The 14,783-nt window shown below is 52.1% G+C and overlaps 1 protein-coding gene across 1 annotated transcript in view; it reads left to right on the forward strand.

The window, feature by feature from the left end:
* The window catches only part of GFRA4 (GDNF family receptor alpha 4), a 37,922-nt gene extending 23,503 nt beyond the window's left edge, over positions 1–14,419 (forward strand). Inside the window, exons 4-7 of the mRNA XM_019526358.1 lie at positions 2,583–2,692; positions 3,679–3,813; positions 6,822–6,979; positions 10,256–14,419. Of these exons, the coding sequence (XP_019381903.1) occupies positions 2,583–2,692; positions 3,679–3,813; positions 6,822–6,979; positions 10,256–10,399 (547 nt within the window). The 3' untranslated portion in view covers positions 10,400–14,419. The remainder of the gene's footprint in view (positions 1–2,582; positions 2,693–3,678; positions 3,814–6,821; positions 6,980–10,255) is intronic.
* The last annotated feature ends 364 nt before the right edge of the window (positions 14,420–14,783 follow it).

The raw sequence follows: 14,783 nt of genomic DNA on the forward strand, positions 1-14,783 counted from the left end.
AAACGAGGATACTGGTCCTGCTCTGCCTTTGCATGGTGTTGGGAGGGCAGATACATTACCGATTGTGAGGAACCACCCTGCAAGCAACAGGGCTCCAGCAAGGAGCATGATGGAGAACATGGCTGTATTGTGGGGTCTTCCCAATTGGTGCTCTAAGGCGGTCTGAGCACTCCCGATCTGAAACAGGAAGGCGAGTTGCAACGTGGGACGATCTCTAATGGGAGGCAGCCTCTGTGTTGAAGGTGTTTGAGAGGATAGGGGGGTGGGGCTATCTCTGAGGATAAAAGTGTCCCATCTGTAGTGATAAAAGTCATCATTTAGAGATGCTTCCTAATTTTAAAGCGTTGGGAGTTGGGAGATGGTCCCTCAGGTAGCAGCTGTTAGAGACAAACTAAGGGATTGCAAAGGTTGCCTACTGCTCCACAATAAAGTTCACTGCTCTTGGTTCTTCTCATTTATATAGGCCTGTATTTAATGAACCCAGTGATCACAATGCTATCCAAAGCAGCAAGGAGATTTCATAGACTTCATAGCTATTAGGGTTGGAAGGGACCTCGCAAGATTATTGCGTCCAGGCCCCCGGACCCATAAGACATCCACTTTTGGTTGCTCATTGAGCCAGCTTCGAGGTCAGGGGTGCAGAAGCCCTCTTAGCCCTACCTACCGCATGGCCTGGTGGACAGGACACTTTGCCAGGATGTAGATATGGGTTCAAACCCACACTGCATGACGAATGCCAAGAACCTGAGTCTCCCATTCCCCAAATGGCCGTAGCTATTTGGTTAGAATAGTGTTGCTGGCCACTTCGTGGGTACAGTCCAGAGTGATGGCCCAACCTTGCATGCCAAAAATGGCGACGTGGCTAGATTTCCATGAGGAGCTCCATTGGCCAGATAAGATGGTCCCATGGGCAGTAGGTTAAATACCTCTGGGCTACGTGGTAGAAGGGCCCCTGTCATCCTCTTCTCAGCATCAAACAGTTGCTACACATGCTTTTTCTGGGATTAAATCCTGTGGCTGTGAACAGAATTTAGACACTTCCTGATACATATTAGGATCATAGCAGCATAAGTGAAAGTAGATGCCTCCATAGCCTTCTTCTGAGCATTTTCAGAAAGCCAAAATAGAGACATGTAAGGAATGGAGACATCCAAGCAGCTTCGTGGCTCTTGAATAGGGCACGTTAGGAGGGCATGGACTTAGACCCCTAGACCCCCTCCCTTGCTTCCTTCCATGGTGGGACAGAATCCTCTTCTCTGTAAAGATCATGTTGAAAGCAAGCTTGCTGGTACCACAACACATGCATCCCATCAACCAAGCGTAAAGACCCTGGCTTGCAAATGGCCTGTGGCAGAGACCGTTTTTACAGGCAAAGAGGCCTCCGAGCCTTGGTTTTAGCACTCAGGCACGACCATAAAACAAGCAAATAATAATAGTCATAGATAGTTATAAATCTGCCATCAGTGTGGAGATGAGCATGGACTTTGGAGTTCATATGGGGAACCTGTTGATTTTGTGTTTTCCTTCCGTGACACACATAGCTCTTAGTCTGCACATATTACTCTGGAAGCCTTTCTGCATTATCATCATCATTATCACCATAGCAACCACGAGCCCCAGTTATGGACCAGGGCCTCAGTTGTCTGTGATGGGTACCACATGTTGCAGAAGAGACGTCCATGCTCCGTGAAATAACAACGTTGCATTTGTTCTCCCTTGCTTTTGTTGTTCCCTTTGATATAAAACAGGTGTTATCTAGACTGACAGCATATGGCTGCGCTGTGTGGGTGAGAGAAACATCACAGATTGTTGCTTTTCCATTAATACTGCTGGCCTTCTTCCAAGCAAATTGCAGATTTGGGGGCCTTGCTGATTGGAGGCCCATTAGAGGAATAATTGACTACGTGAAGTTTAAGGTATTTTCTCAGTGTAATAGATTTACATGTACCAGAGGCACCAGTCCTCGAACAGAGGTGCACGCAAACAGCACTCAAGCAATCTCGTCATTCTGCAATCTATGCTTTAAAAACCAATGCCTCATCCACTGGGGGTATCCAGGTTGTAGCTGCATTAGTCCAGTGGCAAAAGCAATCAGGACTCGTGGTAGAGGCAATATCTTTTATTAGATCCACTAGATTTTTGGAAAAATTAAAAACTTTTTTTGCAAAAATCTATCACCTCTACCAGGAGCCCTGATTGCTTCATCCACTGGGGGGCAATTCTGCCCGCAGAAATGGACTCGGTTCAGCAAAGAACAAATTTCCTTGCTATTTGCAACAGCCCCCTTGCTAAAGAATGAGCTTCACAAGATTAAGAAGAATGCAGTAATTCCTCAAAGACTGCCTGCTACGGTTGTACATTTGCACATAACAGCACCGCTGAATGACTCAGAGAATAATCAAACTAAAAACCTGCCTTGATCTGCTGGGGGCAAGTGTGTGCCCAGATCAGGAGCTATTCCAGGGAAGAAAGCATATGTCAGTGAATAAATAAGCTCATGAGCGGGTCTGCTGCTATCCAAATGCTGTGAATGCAGCCGGCGAAGGAGCAGCGACGCTTTTTTTGCCGTCTGTCTCATGCAGGTCCCGATATGCAGAGTTCCAGTTTAATTGCCAGCCTTCCCCGCAGTCAGCTACTGGCTGCCGGAGGGAGAACTATGCTGCGTGTCTGCTGGCGTACACGGGAATCATAGGTAAGAGGCTGCGCCCTTCGGCCCTGCCAGCCCCGGGGAGCTCATGGGCAAGGCCACCTCCCTGCTGCCTCTTGTCCTGCCCCGGGCAGTGCGGTGCCTGGTCGTGAAGATGTACGAGACAAGAATCCAGCTTGCTCTGCCATGCTGGCTCTGCTGGGTTTACCTCGGTGGAAAGGCAGCGAGAGGTGGAGGGTCCAGTCTGTATTCCCTGCGCCTATGATCTGCACTGTGCCAAGGGATTGCAAGTCTCAGCAATGAATACATGCAGATAACGTGATGGGGGGGTGGGCAGGCTTCTCCTCTTCTCACCTGTCAGAATATTCCCTGCCTCTCAACCCCCAGTCCCAGATTACCAGGGCAGTCCCAGATGACCATGGCAAATGACCTGCATAGGGGATGAACCATTGACTTCAGAGGACAGTAGGCCAGATCCCCAAAGAAGCAGCTGCTGGGGCTGGGTGAACCCAATAGGATGGGAAGGAAAGGCTGATCAGGGATGTTTAGACCATGAGGCACCAAACCCCTTCAGTCGTAAGCCTCTCCTCCCCACCCTGGCCCTTTGGACCCTGCGATACCTCTCACATCTGGAGGTAGGATCTCCCCTGTCTGAACACGGCCCGGAGGGCTCTCTAGCATGTCCACATTCAGACTTCATACCCTCTTGGGACACCCAGCCAGGGGACTCAGTTCCCCCGATGAGCTGGGGCAAAGTGCCAGGGTCAGGTTGGTGGTCCAATGCATGGCTTCAGCCCCCTTGCCAGTGGGGTGAGCTGGGTGCATCCACTGAGCGGCATGTTGCTGGTGTGGAGAGACAGGACCACCACGATGGCACTTTCTGGTGGGTGAACGACCAAGCCGTGAATGAGCTAATTGCAGCCACATTGCATTGGCTCTCCTGGTTCGTTCTAGGCAAGGGGACCCCGCTAGGTCCCGAGGAAATGGGCTGGGGGCTGAGAGCAGTGACCCCACTCCCTCCTCCCCGGCAGGCAGCCCCATCACGCCCAACTACATCGACAACTCGACCTCCAGCATCGCGCCCTGGTGCACCTGCAACGCCAGCGGGAACCAGCAGGAAGAGTGTGAGAGCTTCCTGCACCTCTTCACTGACAACCTCTGTCTCCGTAAGTCCCCGCTGCAAGAGCAGCTCCTCTGTACAGCTGGGGTGGCTCCAGGACCCCTCACCCTGGCACTGGGGAATGTGTCTGCAAAGGACCCAGCACAGCCACCACTTGCCCCTGCCAGGCTGGACTAGCCTTGCCTGTCCATCCTGCCCCTTCCAGAGCCAGGGATGTTGCACGTGATACCAGCCAGGATATCCCATTATCCCTCCCAGCCACATTACAGCTGCCCCAGGGTAGAAAGGGGGCAGCCATGAGACACCCAGGCTGGGCAGGCGAGCATTTGACCCTGCTTAGTATTGCAATAGCACCCGGGGCAAAGATCAGGGACCTGCTGTTCTGGCCCATAACAAGAGACAAGCCCTGCCTTGAAGATCTCACAGGCTGAACAGACGGGCCCAAGGGTGGAAAGGGAAGCGGGGGATGGAGACGAAGTGACTCACCCAAGGCCATCGAGCAGGGCAGTGTCAGTGCAGGGATTGGACCCCTGGCTCTGCTGACTCCTAGCCCCATGCCCCTGGCTCAGGCGAGGTGACTTACAAGTTAGCCCTATTAATGCCAAGTGAAGTACAGTGGGCTTGGCCCCTCGCACAATGAGGCCTTGGCCCGAGCTCTGCCTGCTGTACGACCACATAAAAGGAGCAAGGTGAAGGTGCCATGTAGGACTAGGCAGCATGAGCTCTGCAAACAGGCTCTGAGCCCCAGAAGAGGTGACAGGAGCCACAGGTATCTGAATTCATCAATGCCGCGAGCTGCCACGCAACCCATCCAGCGAATGCCAGCGAGGGCAGGGGGAGACCCTGGCCCCGTCACCCCTGGGAGATCCTGACAAGGGGACATTTCTGCACCAGGAAACTTCTGCACTCCCCGGGGCCTACAACAGGCACTGCCAAGCTGTGGAAGCTGAGCAGCCCTGCGTCCTGTACGGTCTGAGCCAGGAGTCACCTCTCGCCCAGGTCTTCACCACCCCTGCCCAGGAGTGGGAACCAGGCACCAGGCACAGTCCCTGGGTAACCTGCACCACGGGGCTGCGCCTGCCCTAGCTAAGGCTCCTACGGTGGGGATGCAATTTTGGCACGCCCAGGGCAGGTGCCCTATGCATCCTGCCGCTACCAGGCCATGACACCACAAGGAGCCTGGGTTCAGCCCTTGCTCTGCAAGCAACAAGCCCCTCGTGATGCCTGCCTGGTGGCTTTGGCTGGGAAATGCCGGGAAGACATGGCCAGGCTGGAATCGAGAGGGGACTGCCAGGCCGAGTGTGCCCCTGCAGGACCTACCTTTGGGCAAAGCCTCAGCAGCACCCGTCATGCCCTGGGGACTGAGGATGCAGTGCCCTGAAGGGTGCATGCTGCAGTGCTCGGTGGGGCCTTCCACCCTTTCCCAGGGCTCCAGGCGGAGAGCGTGCCAAGCTGTGCTTCTCTCCCCGGGGAGGTCAGATTGCCGCTGTGGTTAAGGTGTCGGGGTTTGAGATTCCTAACAGCCAACTCAGCTTGGGGGTGGGGATACCAGCCCCATCGCTCCCTTGGGTGCCATCTACAACACCGGTATGCTGGACTCAGGTAGCCAGAGACCTGCCCCTGTAGCATCACTCATGTAGAGCTAAGCGGGTGCATTTGGCATGCATGGGTGCATTTTGCACGCTCACGTAGAGCTGAGCGGGTGCATTGTGCATGCACGAGTGCATTTTACACAATCATGTAGAGCTGGGCAGGTGCATTTTGCACACTCAGAAAGTGCTGAACAAGTGCATTTTGCACGCACAAGTGCATTTTGCACACTCACATAGAGCTGAGTGGGTGCATTTTGCACACTCACATAGAGCTGAGTGGGTGCATTTTGCATGCATGAGTGCATTTTGCACACATATAGTGCTTGGTGAGTGCATTTTGCATGCATGTATGCATTTTGCACACTCACTGAGAGCCGAACGAGTGCATTTTACATGCACGTGCATTTTTGCACACTTGTGTAGAGCTGAGCAGGTGCATTTTGCATGTGTACAGAGAGCTGAACTGGTGCATTTTTTGCATGCATGGGTGCATTTTGCACACTCACGTAGAGCTGAGCGGGTGTATTGTGCATGCACGAGTGCATTTTACGCAATCATGTAGAGCTGGGCAGGTGCATTTTGCACACTCAGAGAGCGCTGAACAAGTGCATTTTGCATGCACAAGTGCATTTTGCACACTCGCATAGAGCTGAGTGAGTGCATTTTGCACACATGTAGTGCTTGGTGAGTGCATTTTGCATGCATGTATTCATTTTGCACACTCACTGAGAGCCGAATGAGTGCATTTTACATGCACATGTGTATTTTTGCACACTTGTGTAGAGCTGAGCAGGTGCATTTTGCATGTGTACAGAGAGCTGAACTGGTGCATTTTTTGCATGCATGGGTGCATTTTGCACACTCACGTAGAGCTGAATGGATGCATTTTGCATCCATTCAGGGGAAAGGGCCGAGGGGAATCCAGACTTTCCCCACGACTCCAGGAGTCAGCGGACGCACAGACTTGGCTCTCAAAGACCATGGGGCAGTGGGAGTAGGTCCCAGATTTCCTTGCTCTGCTGCTGATGCAGGACCAGGCCATTCTGGAGCAAAAAGGGCTCAGCCTTTATGGCCTGGACCTCACTTGGCCTTGCGATCCCCCTGCCTGAGAAACCCAGATTTGCAGGTGAGGCACAGGGCAGGGAAATGGCTGGCCCATGAAGCATAGGCTTCCTGGCTGTACAGCCAGGGCTCAGCCACCCCTGGGATCTGACCCTACCCTGATGGTTGGGACATTAGTGGCAGGAAGAGACCCTGCCTTATCTGGGCATAGATATCAGACCGCCCTACCTGGCTTGTCAGACCCAACTCTGGTACAACCTGAGCAGAACTTTGGGTAAAAAAGAAACCAGGCCCACGGCACCGGGACACTACTGCCTGGGGGGAGCCACAGCGGGGGTGACAGTAACACTCCCCTTGGGGACAGGGCCCTGATCATGCTTCTTCCATCTCTCTTGCTAAGAAAATGCCATCCTGGCCTTTGGCAACGGGACGTACCTGAGCGCGGGCCTGGCCCCGTCCGTGCACCCGACAACACAGATGTACAAGCAGGAGAGGAACGCCAACAGGGCTGGGGCCACCCTCCGAGAGAACATCTTCGAGCAGCTGCAGCCTACCAAGGTAAGGATGCGGCCGAGGGGCTCGCTGACATGGGGAAGGATGGGACTGCACCCTGGCTCATCCCCCTTCCCCATCTCCTCTGCTTAGCCCCATGTCCCTGCCCCCTACAACCCATCTGCTGACCCCACCTGCTGTTCCCTGGTCCCTTTTCACACCTGCACCTTTATGAGCTCTTTCAACAAACCCAGCGGTAACCCTGAGGCCACACCGCCCTAGCTCCTGACTGCCCCTCATTGCATTATCCTCTTGTTTCTCTTGACCGGGAATCTGTCCCCAGCCATTACATGTGGTGCCCAGAGCACCTGCAGCCCTACAGTAAGGAGATGCAATAGGAGCACTCCCTACAGAGGGGAGTCAGGACTCCTGGGTCTTATTCTTGGCCCTCTTGCTGGCTTGCTCTTGGGCAGGGGTATGGTCCTCTACCTGAGATCACTCAAGTGTACCTTAACAACCTTTGCAGCAGCAGGATGTTGGCCATCCTGGATCTCCTGCCTTACCTGTGGCAGGTTCGGGTGTTACGTCTTGTTTTGCATCAGGGTTGATGGTAGTTTTGCCACGAGATTAGGCCATGCATTTGTCTGGGATGGTTTGGACGGGGCTGATCCTGCCTAGGGCAGGGGTTGGACTAGGCGGTTTCCCAGTGCAGCCTTTGCATTCAAAAAGCTTGAGAAACACCGAGCTTGGTGGAGAGGGGAAGCCTTTGGCACAACCCCAGAGTGCCAACAACACATCTTAAATTGCATTGCCATCCAGCCTGGTCCACCAGACCACTGCAGTGCACGAGGACAAGCAAACCGAGCAGTCCTGTGCATGGCAGTGGTCTGGCGCACCTAATGCTGCTTGGCAATGTTGCACCCTGGTCGAGGTCTAGAGACACCTAGAAATAGCTTGTTTCTTGCATTCGCCAACAGCTGCCTTTAGCCAAAGGGACCCAGTCTGAAGACCTCCATGGGTGGCTTTTGGCCTCCAAGCTACATTGCGGGCCTCACCCTCCCGAAAAAGGCGTTCACCTTCGAATGACAACCGATCACATCCTCTGCTAGTTGTGGGAGGCAGCCCTGGCTCATGTTCCCAGGGAAAAGCAAACTCGACTGTGCTAGGGGTTAAGCATGTAGTGCATAAGCTGGAGGATAGTACTTGGATCAAAGCTATTGGGGTGAACAAATAAACGCAAGGCCAAAGCTTCCTCCACCCAGCTGGAACTGCAATCTTTCATTAAGGCAGCTGGGCCCTGTCTGCACACCCAGCTTCCCTCAGGGGCTTGGAGATACTCCAGCAATGTTGTCCTCCAGTTATCACTGGCTTTACTACAACAAGCAATGCCCAGGAGGTTTCCAGCCCAGTGGTGTGGGCTGGAGCTGGGTGGATAGCTTTGGAGGGGCTCCAAACCATGAAGAGCTTCTAAAGAAAGGCCGTGAGGTTCACCAGGCAGCAAGCCTCCAAAACAGGTCCCAAAGCACAGATCCAACTCTCTCCCTTCCTCCTGTTGTTGGAGCCCATCCAGGCATTCATGAGTTTATCCTCTCAGTGCTCCCCCTGATGGTAGCTTGGTTTTCATTTCACCCTTGTGCACTGAAAGAACAAGAGCCAGATTGTATAAAGATTTAGGTACCTCACTCAGTGACACCAGGGGGAATTAGGTACCTAAATCCCTCTACAAGTCTGGCCTCGAGGGACTTGCCCAAAGTTGCATAGAGAATCCGTGGCAGAACCAGGAGCTAAACCCAGATGCATTGCAGTCCAGTTCAGCAGGGGGACTACAGGCCGTGTAGACGTACCCAAGCTAGCTCAGGTGCCAATAACAGTGTGGGCCTGGCAGCACAGGGGTCAGTGCAGGCTGCCAAACCGGCCTGGGAGCCTGGGTGAACAGGCAGCAAGGGCAAGCTGAGCACCAGGCAGAGCTTAATCCTGTTACCCACCATGACTGAGCACCCAACCGGAGCAGTGTAGACATACCATCCGTTTCTGTACTGCAGTGCAACCCCACTCCTTGACTACAGTCAAGCTAGGTCAGGGACTGGAGTGTCGGGCAAGCTATTTAGCTTTGTAGCATCCTAAGATTTGAGGTACAGGGGAGACAATTATGGTATCTGCCCTCTGATCATTTTTGGAGGCTGTTCACCTCAGTAGATTTGCCTGCTTATGGTAGTCCCGGGATGTGATGCTTGCTTAAAAAGCAACACAGATGCCTTGTTCCTCGAGCCAGAGATCTCAGAGCACCTCAGAAAGCTTGGCATTGCTGTCCTGACTCCGCAGGTGCAGAAACTGAAGTGCACGTAGCATCATAGAAGAGTAGGGCTGGAAGGGACCTCGGGAAACCATGAGGCCCAGCCCCCTGCTCAAAGCAAGACACCTCTTTCCCATCCGTCCCGTACATGCGTTTGTCCGAACTGTTCCTAAAGCAGCTGGCAAGGCACGTGACCCAAAGATATGAGGAAGACGCTAACCTGCCACAAGTAAAGCAGGGGGACCAGGGTACTATCAAGGTGGGGGAGTGATCGGCCAAGATCAGTGGCAAGGCTGGAAATAGAAGCCAGGCTTCCCTCTGGCACCTCATCCCCTGGCTCACAGGACCACACTAAGGGAGCCAATTCTCTTTGCACCTTGGTATGGATCAAAAGCTACTGCTGCCTTCAGCTGAGCTGGATTGAGATCAGAATCAGGACCAGTGATTTCTTGAAGGCTTTGGTTTGTAGAGTCCATTCAGCATCAGAGTCCCAGGGTCGGGAGGAACTCCCAGGGTCATTTAGTCTGGTAAGGGCCAAACTTTTTGGCAGGGCTGCCACAATTTAGCCCTGCAGCCTCCCCGAATGCCACTCCGGTCCCTTTTCCCTGCCCAACTGGTCACTCTGCTTTCTGCTCCCTGCCCGATTTGCTGCTCTGCTCCCTGCCCTGTCTACTACTGTCCTGCCTGTCCCCTCTCCGTTCTGCCTTATGCTGCACTGTACCATGTCTGGCTTGCCTGCTGTGGGTTGGCCACCCCTGATCTACTCCAACCCCCTGCACAGATGGCTTTGCCATGCCCCCAACCATCCCAGACATGTGTTAATCCAGCCTCTGCCTGCAAACCTCCAAGGAAGGAGATTCTGCAACCTGTCTGGGCACCACTCCTCTGAGAGCGAGGAGGTTTTGCACCTCCCTTTGCCTCAAGATGCAGTTGAACGCAACGTGCCTAAAGGCCCAGCCAAACGAGGCACCCCACTCCTCTTTCCCTTTCCAGGAGGAGGGAATGTGAAGGCAGGTTCACCATCGTCATCCCTTCTTTTCTCTTTGCAGCTGTCTGGTAACGAGAAGCTCCAGCGGGAAACCACCCGGCGAACATCCGCGACCTCCAGCTCAGCAGACCCCAGCTGTGCCGCGGGGGCTTGGCGGATGTGGGTTTCCCTGGGGATCACCACACCACTCCTGCTTTTCATGTGAGACGGAGCGAACACACGCCCGGCGGTGACTGTTCCGGTCTGATTCTTTAAGCAAAATGACTCTCGGGGGAGGGCATGGGGGCAGGCAGAAATCCCCTCCTCGCCCCTCCAATCTCTTTTATTTTATAAGGACTGAAGTCGTCTCACCAGCTCCTTCCTCTTCTTTCCATTTCTTGGTTCAGCTCCTGTCTCTCCAGCTCTCTGTAGCATGTTCATGTGGGTTCAAAGCCACAGACAAGTCACTTGGAAGATCCCAACAAGAGGAACGAGAAATGCAGAGGAAATGGGCACATCCAAACTGGGCAGTAGACGCCCGATGGATGACCTGTCCAGAACATTGTATGGACGTTTTGGCTGGCCAGATGGGTTGCCAGGGGTGGATGGGGGACGTCTCTCACTCGGTCACAATTCTTTAAAACCTTTCTACAGAGTGACCTGAGTTGCAACAGATCCACAGCTGGTTCAACCAGAGGAAATCACCTTGTGTTATCTACAAAAAGGTTGGCTTTGCTTGTCAAGGACGCAGGTGGACACTTCGGAGGGGGAGAACGAGAGCTGTGCTACCCACAGAAACTGCCTGTGGCTTTTTTTCTAAACGTGTGAAACCGTATCATGTCATCGGCATGTCACTCCAGGCAGCAACCACGTTCACGTATTAACGGCCTTCAGGAAGAAGCACGCGTGTTGCTTTCCATTTCCCACTGGCTTCGGCTCTTCATATTAGCACCCCGTTCTCGGCCCCTGATGTCCCTCACTGGTAGTCGGGGTAGTTTTTTTGGTCACATCCAAGTATGCAGTGAGACTGTAATGCTTTCCCCCTCCACAGCTAGTTTTTTTACGAGCTCTTACTACATCTGAGCCCATAGGGCAGGAATTGATGTTATGGCCCATGGCTCCTACTCACAGGCTCTGCGCAAGTTTTTTCTGGAGACACACGAGATGGTCTCTTGGAATTTCCTTAGTCACAGAAACAAGAGATGGGCTAGAAAGGTTCAACTGATACCAGCAACCACCTTAAAAAACCCCTCAGAAACATTGGGCTACTCAAAAACCCAGCTGACATGAAAATATGCACATGCTAAATATATCGTAGACAGGGGTGACCCCCAAGTCCCCTCTTTAAAGAGTTAATTAACTAAATATAGATCGTGCTATTAAGTAGAAGTTAGCTGATTCCCTTCAGAGCCTAAATCAAGCTCTGAAATATTGGAGGTCAAGAGGAAATTTTCCAGAACCTGCCTACAGCAGGATTTATCGCAACTTCAATTTATTGCACCTTCTGGGTGCTGGCTATGGGCAGAGATGAGCAAAGGAAGAGTATTCATACAGGGTCTGGATTGAGCTGTCTTGTGCCACTCTCCCCTGCCAGCTGCCAGCATCCAGAGGCCTAGGAAAGCCTAATGTGGAGGTTTTACTTAGCAAATATGTTTAATACCCACTGATGGGTCTATCCAGAACTCTATGATCTGAAACCAGCCAAAACATTTGCATTAATAAATACGCTGCCCTCTTCTCCCATCCTCCAACATAAACAGATTGTTGCGTCCAGTTGTTCAGCTTTAAAGGACAATTGCAATCAGAGAAGCATTTCCCAGCACTTGATCCATCTAAGACATGACTCATGGCAGCTGTACAGCGAAGTCTTGGTGTCCAGCCTGCTTGGCCAAAGCCCTACTGGGATCCCTGCCCCCATGCATTCCTCGGGAGGTAGCACCCGATAATCCAAGCCCATGAGATTACTGAAGACTCGGACACCACCATAAAATTACGGCTTGGGTCCCAGAAGCAGCCAGTCTACCAACAGCAGAGCCCACTTGGGGAGTTTTCCGGGGCGTTTCCTCAGCAGTAAGGGTAACCAGCATGTAGTGGTTTGAGAGAAGATTTGAGAGCATCTTGGTTTCTGCAAGCCTGCTCAAAGTGCATTGAGCCCAATGGCCAATATCTGTGCCAGGAAAAGCAGCAAGTCACCCAGGACGCAGTGGGTAGAGGGTTTGCATACTTGACTATGTGATATCCTGGTATGGGGACCCGTCTCTCCCAAATGAATCCCTGCCTTGTGAGCTGTCTACAAAGGACGCTGCCATTCCTTACCTTGAAAGAGCAATGGCTATTTGCTCCCATAAAGACTGTTGCTCTGTCTGACTCTGAGATAGGCCCCCGGGTTGTGTACTGGGTTATAATTTTCATTAAAAGGCAGCCCTCTTATAGGCATTTGCCCCACTGCCAGGTACATATCACTGGAGAGGCTGAAATGCTACCTTGCCATGTCCCTCACTAATTGCTGTAACAAGTGGACTTTTCTACCCAAGGTCGTCAGAAAATTGACGGCCCCTGTCCCCCAGCATCAGCATCCCATAAAAACCCAGGTTCAGAGAATTTTGTTCACTAGGTTCTTCGCAGGTTGGATACTCAGCCAAGGTGAGGGACCACTGGCCTAGTTGAGGTTGAGGACCCAGATCCAGCTGCTCGGTAGACCTCCGCTTAACACCTTGTTGAGTGGATGAGGTGCACAAAGAGCCTTCCCCTACTCCAGAAAATTGCAAATGGATACTGGGCAGCTGTTACTTCAAAGCAAGGTCTTTTCAAACAAGTTCACAAGGTCCAATGAGTCACATCTTAGCCCCAGCAGGCGTTGGCATGAGCCAAAAGATCCTTACTTTTGTTTAAGCAAAATATCCCTTCTTTGGCCCAACTGCCTTCTCCTGGGAAGTTCTCCAACACACTTCAGCCAAGTCAGAAAGTGCCCCTCTGGTTTTCTCCCCTTCCTCAAACCCTCACAAATGATGGCTTCCAGCATTGTATGGGCTGCCCAACAACAGGAATGAAGGAGCGGGACGGGGGACCAGTGGCATTTGAGACATGACTGCAATTAGGGAGAGCTGGAGTATTTTGTAGGTAGCAGTGGATGCAATGAGAAGCAATTTCATGAGAATCCTTGCAACTACCCCACAGCTCTAGGTTACTATTTTATGTTACCAAACTTAAAAGTCCAAAAAACGCCTCATAGACTTGAAGCAGCAGCCAGGCTGAAGAAACATTTTGGATGCCGTGTTAGCACAGAGCTTCAACTCAACCACAGATGCATCCAAACTAGGCAGAATATCCTGATTTGTACCCTTTTCTTGTCCACCACTTTGCTCTCTGAATGTAAGCGCCCCGTATCTCAAGCCGCAGCTCTTTAAAAGAGAAGCAGGGCCAGCTTTTCGCCGCTCGCGCACTGGTGCAAAATGGATCAGGCTCGGACAAAGGAGAAGGAGCAGGGAGCCCCAAGCAGGTAGGTCCCAGCAGGGTGGGGTGAGAGACAATATTCGTTATCATGCAAAGCAACTGCCACAAGAGACAAAAGCAAGATGACGCTTTCCAAGAAAGTTTCATCTTTCTTCCACCAGATTTTTGAACTCAGCGAAAAATGACAAACGTTGACTTGTATTTTTTAACCAGCCCTAGTGCGCGGCAGCCAAACAGGGTGACATTTGCACAAACATTTCCCACCAATATGCAGAGTCTCGGCCCCGCCAGCACACTGCTGTATTGTTCATCTCCCCACAAACCAACGAATTCAAAACAGCTGCCAGCATCATACACGGGTCGAGGGCTCCAGAGAGGGTGGAAACTATTTTTACTTGTTGCTCCCTTCTCCCTTCGACTTTCACAAGCACAAAGAAAAGTACTTTTTAAAATGCAGGATGCTGCGCAGCCACTGGACTGTATTTTCCGATGTGCCATTTGAGAGCCCCTGGCAATGTGTGCACCTCTGGAAATGGCAGACACCAGTCCCATCCTCTCTTGAACAACTGAGAGAGATGCTGCCACGGGAAGCTCTCATTGCCGCAATAAAACCATCGACGGCCGGGTGACACAGAGGTGGCACATGCGGGCATGCGTGTGCATGCATAGGGACGGGGAATGAATGGCTGATGTTTGCCTATACTATTGGGATATAACCTGTACTTAAACTAAACTTCTGTAAGCATCAATATTCAAACATATACATGAATAAAGCACACATGCATTTTCCTGATCCTGTGATCCCACTTGTTTCGATTGGCCGCTCAGCTCAGGTAGAGGGTCCCATCTGAAACGACTCCCATGACCCCTTTGGTTGCAGTAACTTTGAGGGGAGCTAAGGATGCCAGGTTTTTTGGGTAGATGAGCAGGTCTAATAAGTGCTCAAGCAACAAACCAAACCGGTCCCTAGACTGATGTGGTTAGTGATCCATTCCCAGGTGATGAAGTGAGGAGGGGCCATTGCAACCATGTGGTCTGGCTTCCTGGGAAGTGATACGGGGAGTTTTCAGGTGCTCTGTGCATTCGGCTTTGTACAAGGAGACTGATGGGTTTCAAGTCCATTGTCTTAACCACCGAGCCACAACGACCGCCTTCAC

Source organism: Gavialis gangeticus, unplaced genomic scaffold (assembly GCF_001723915.1).
Source record: "Gavialis gangeticus isolate Ggan-Ray unplaced genomic scaffold, GavGan_comp1, whole genome shotgun sequence".
Classification (NCBI taxonomy): domain Eukaryota; kingdom Metazoa; phylum Chordata; order Crocodylia; family Gavialidae; genus Gavialis; species Gavialis gangeticus.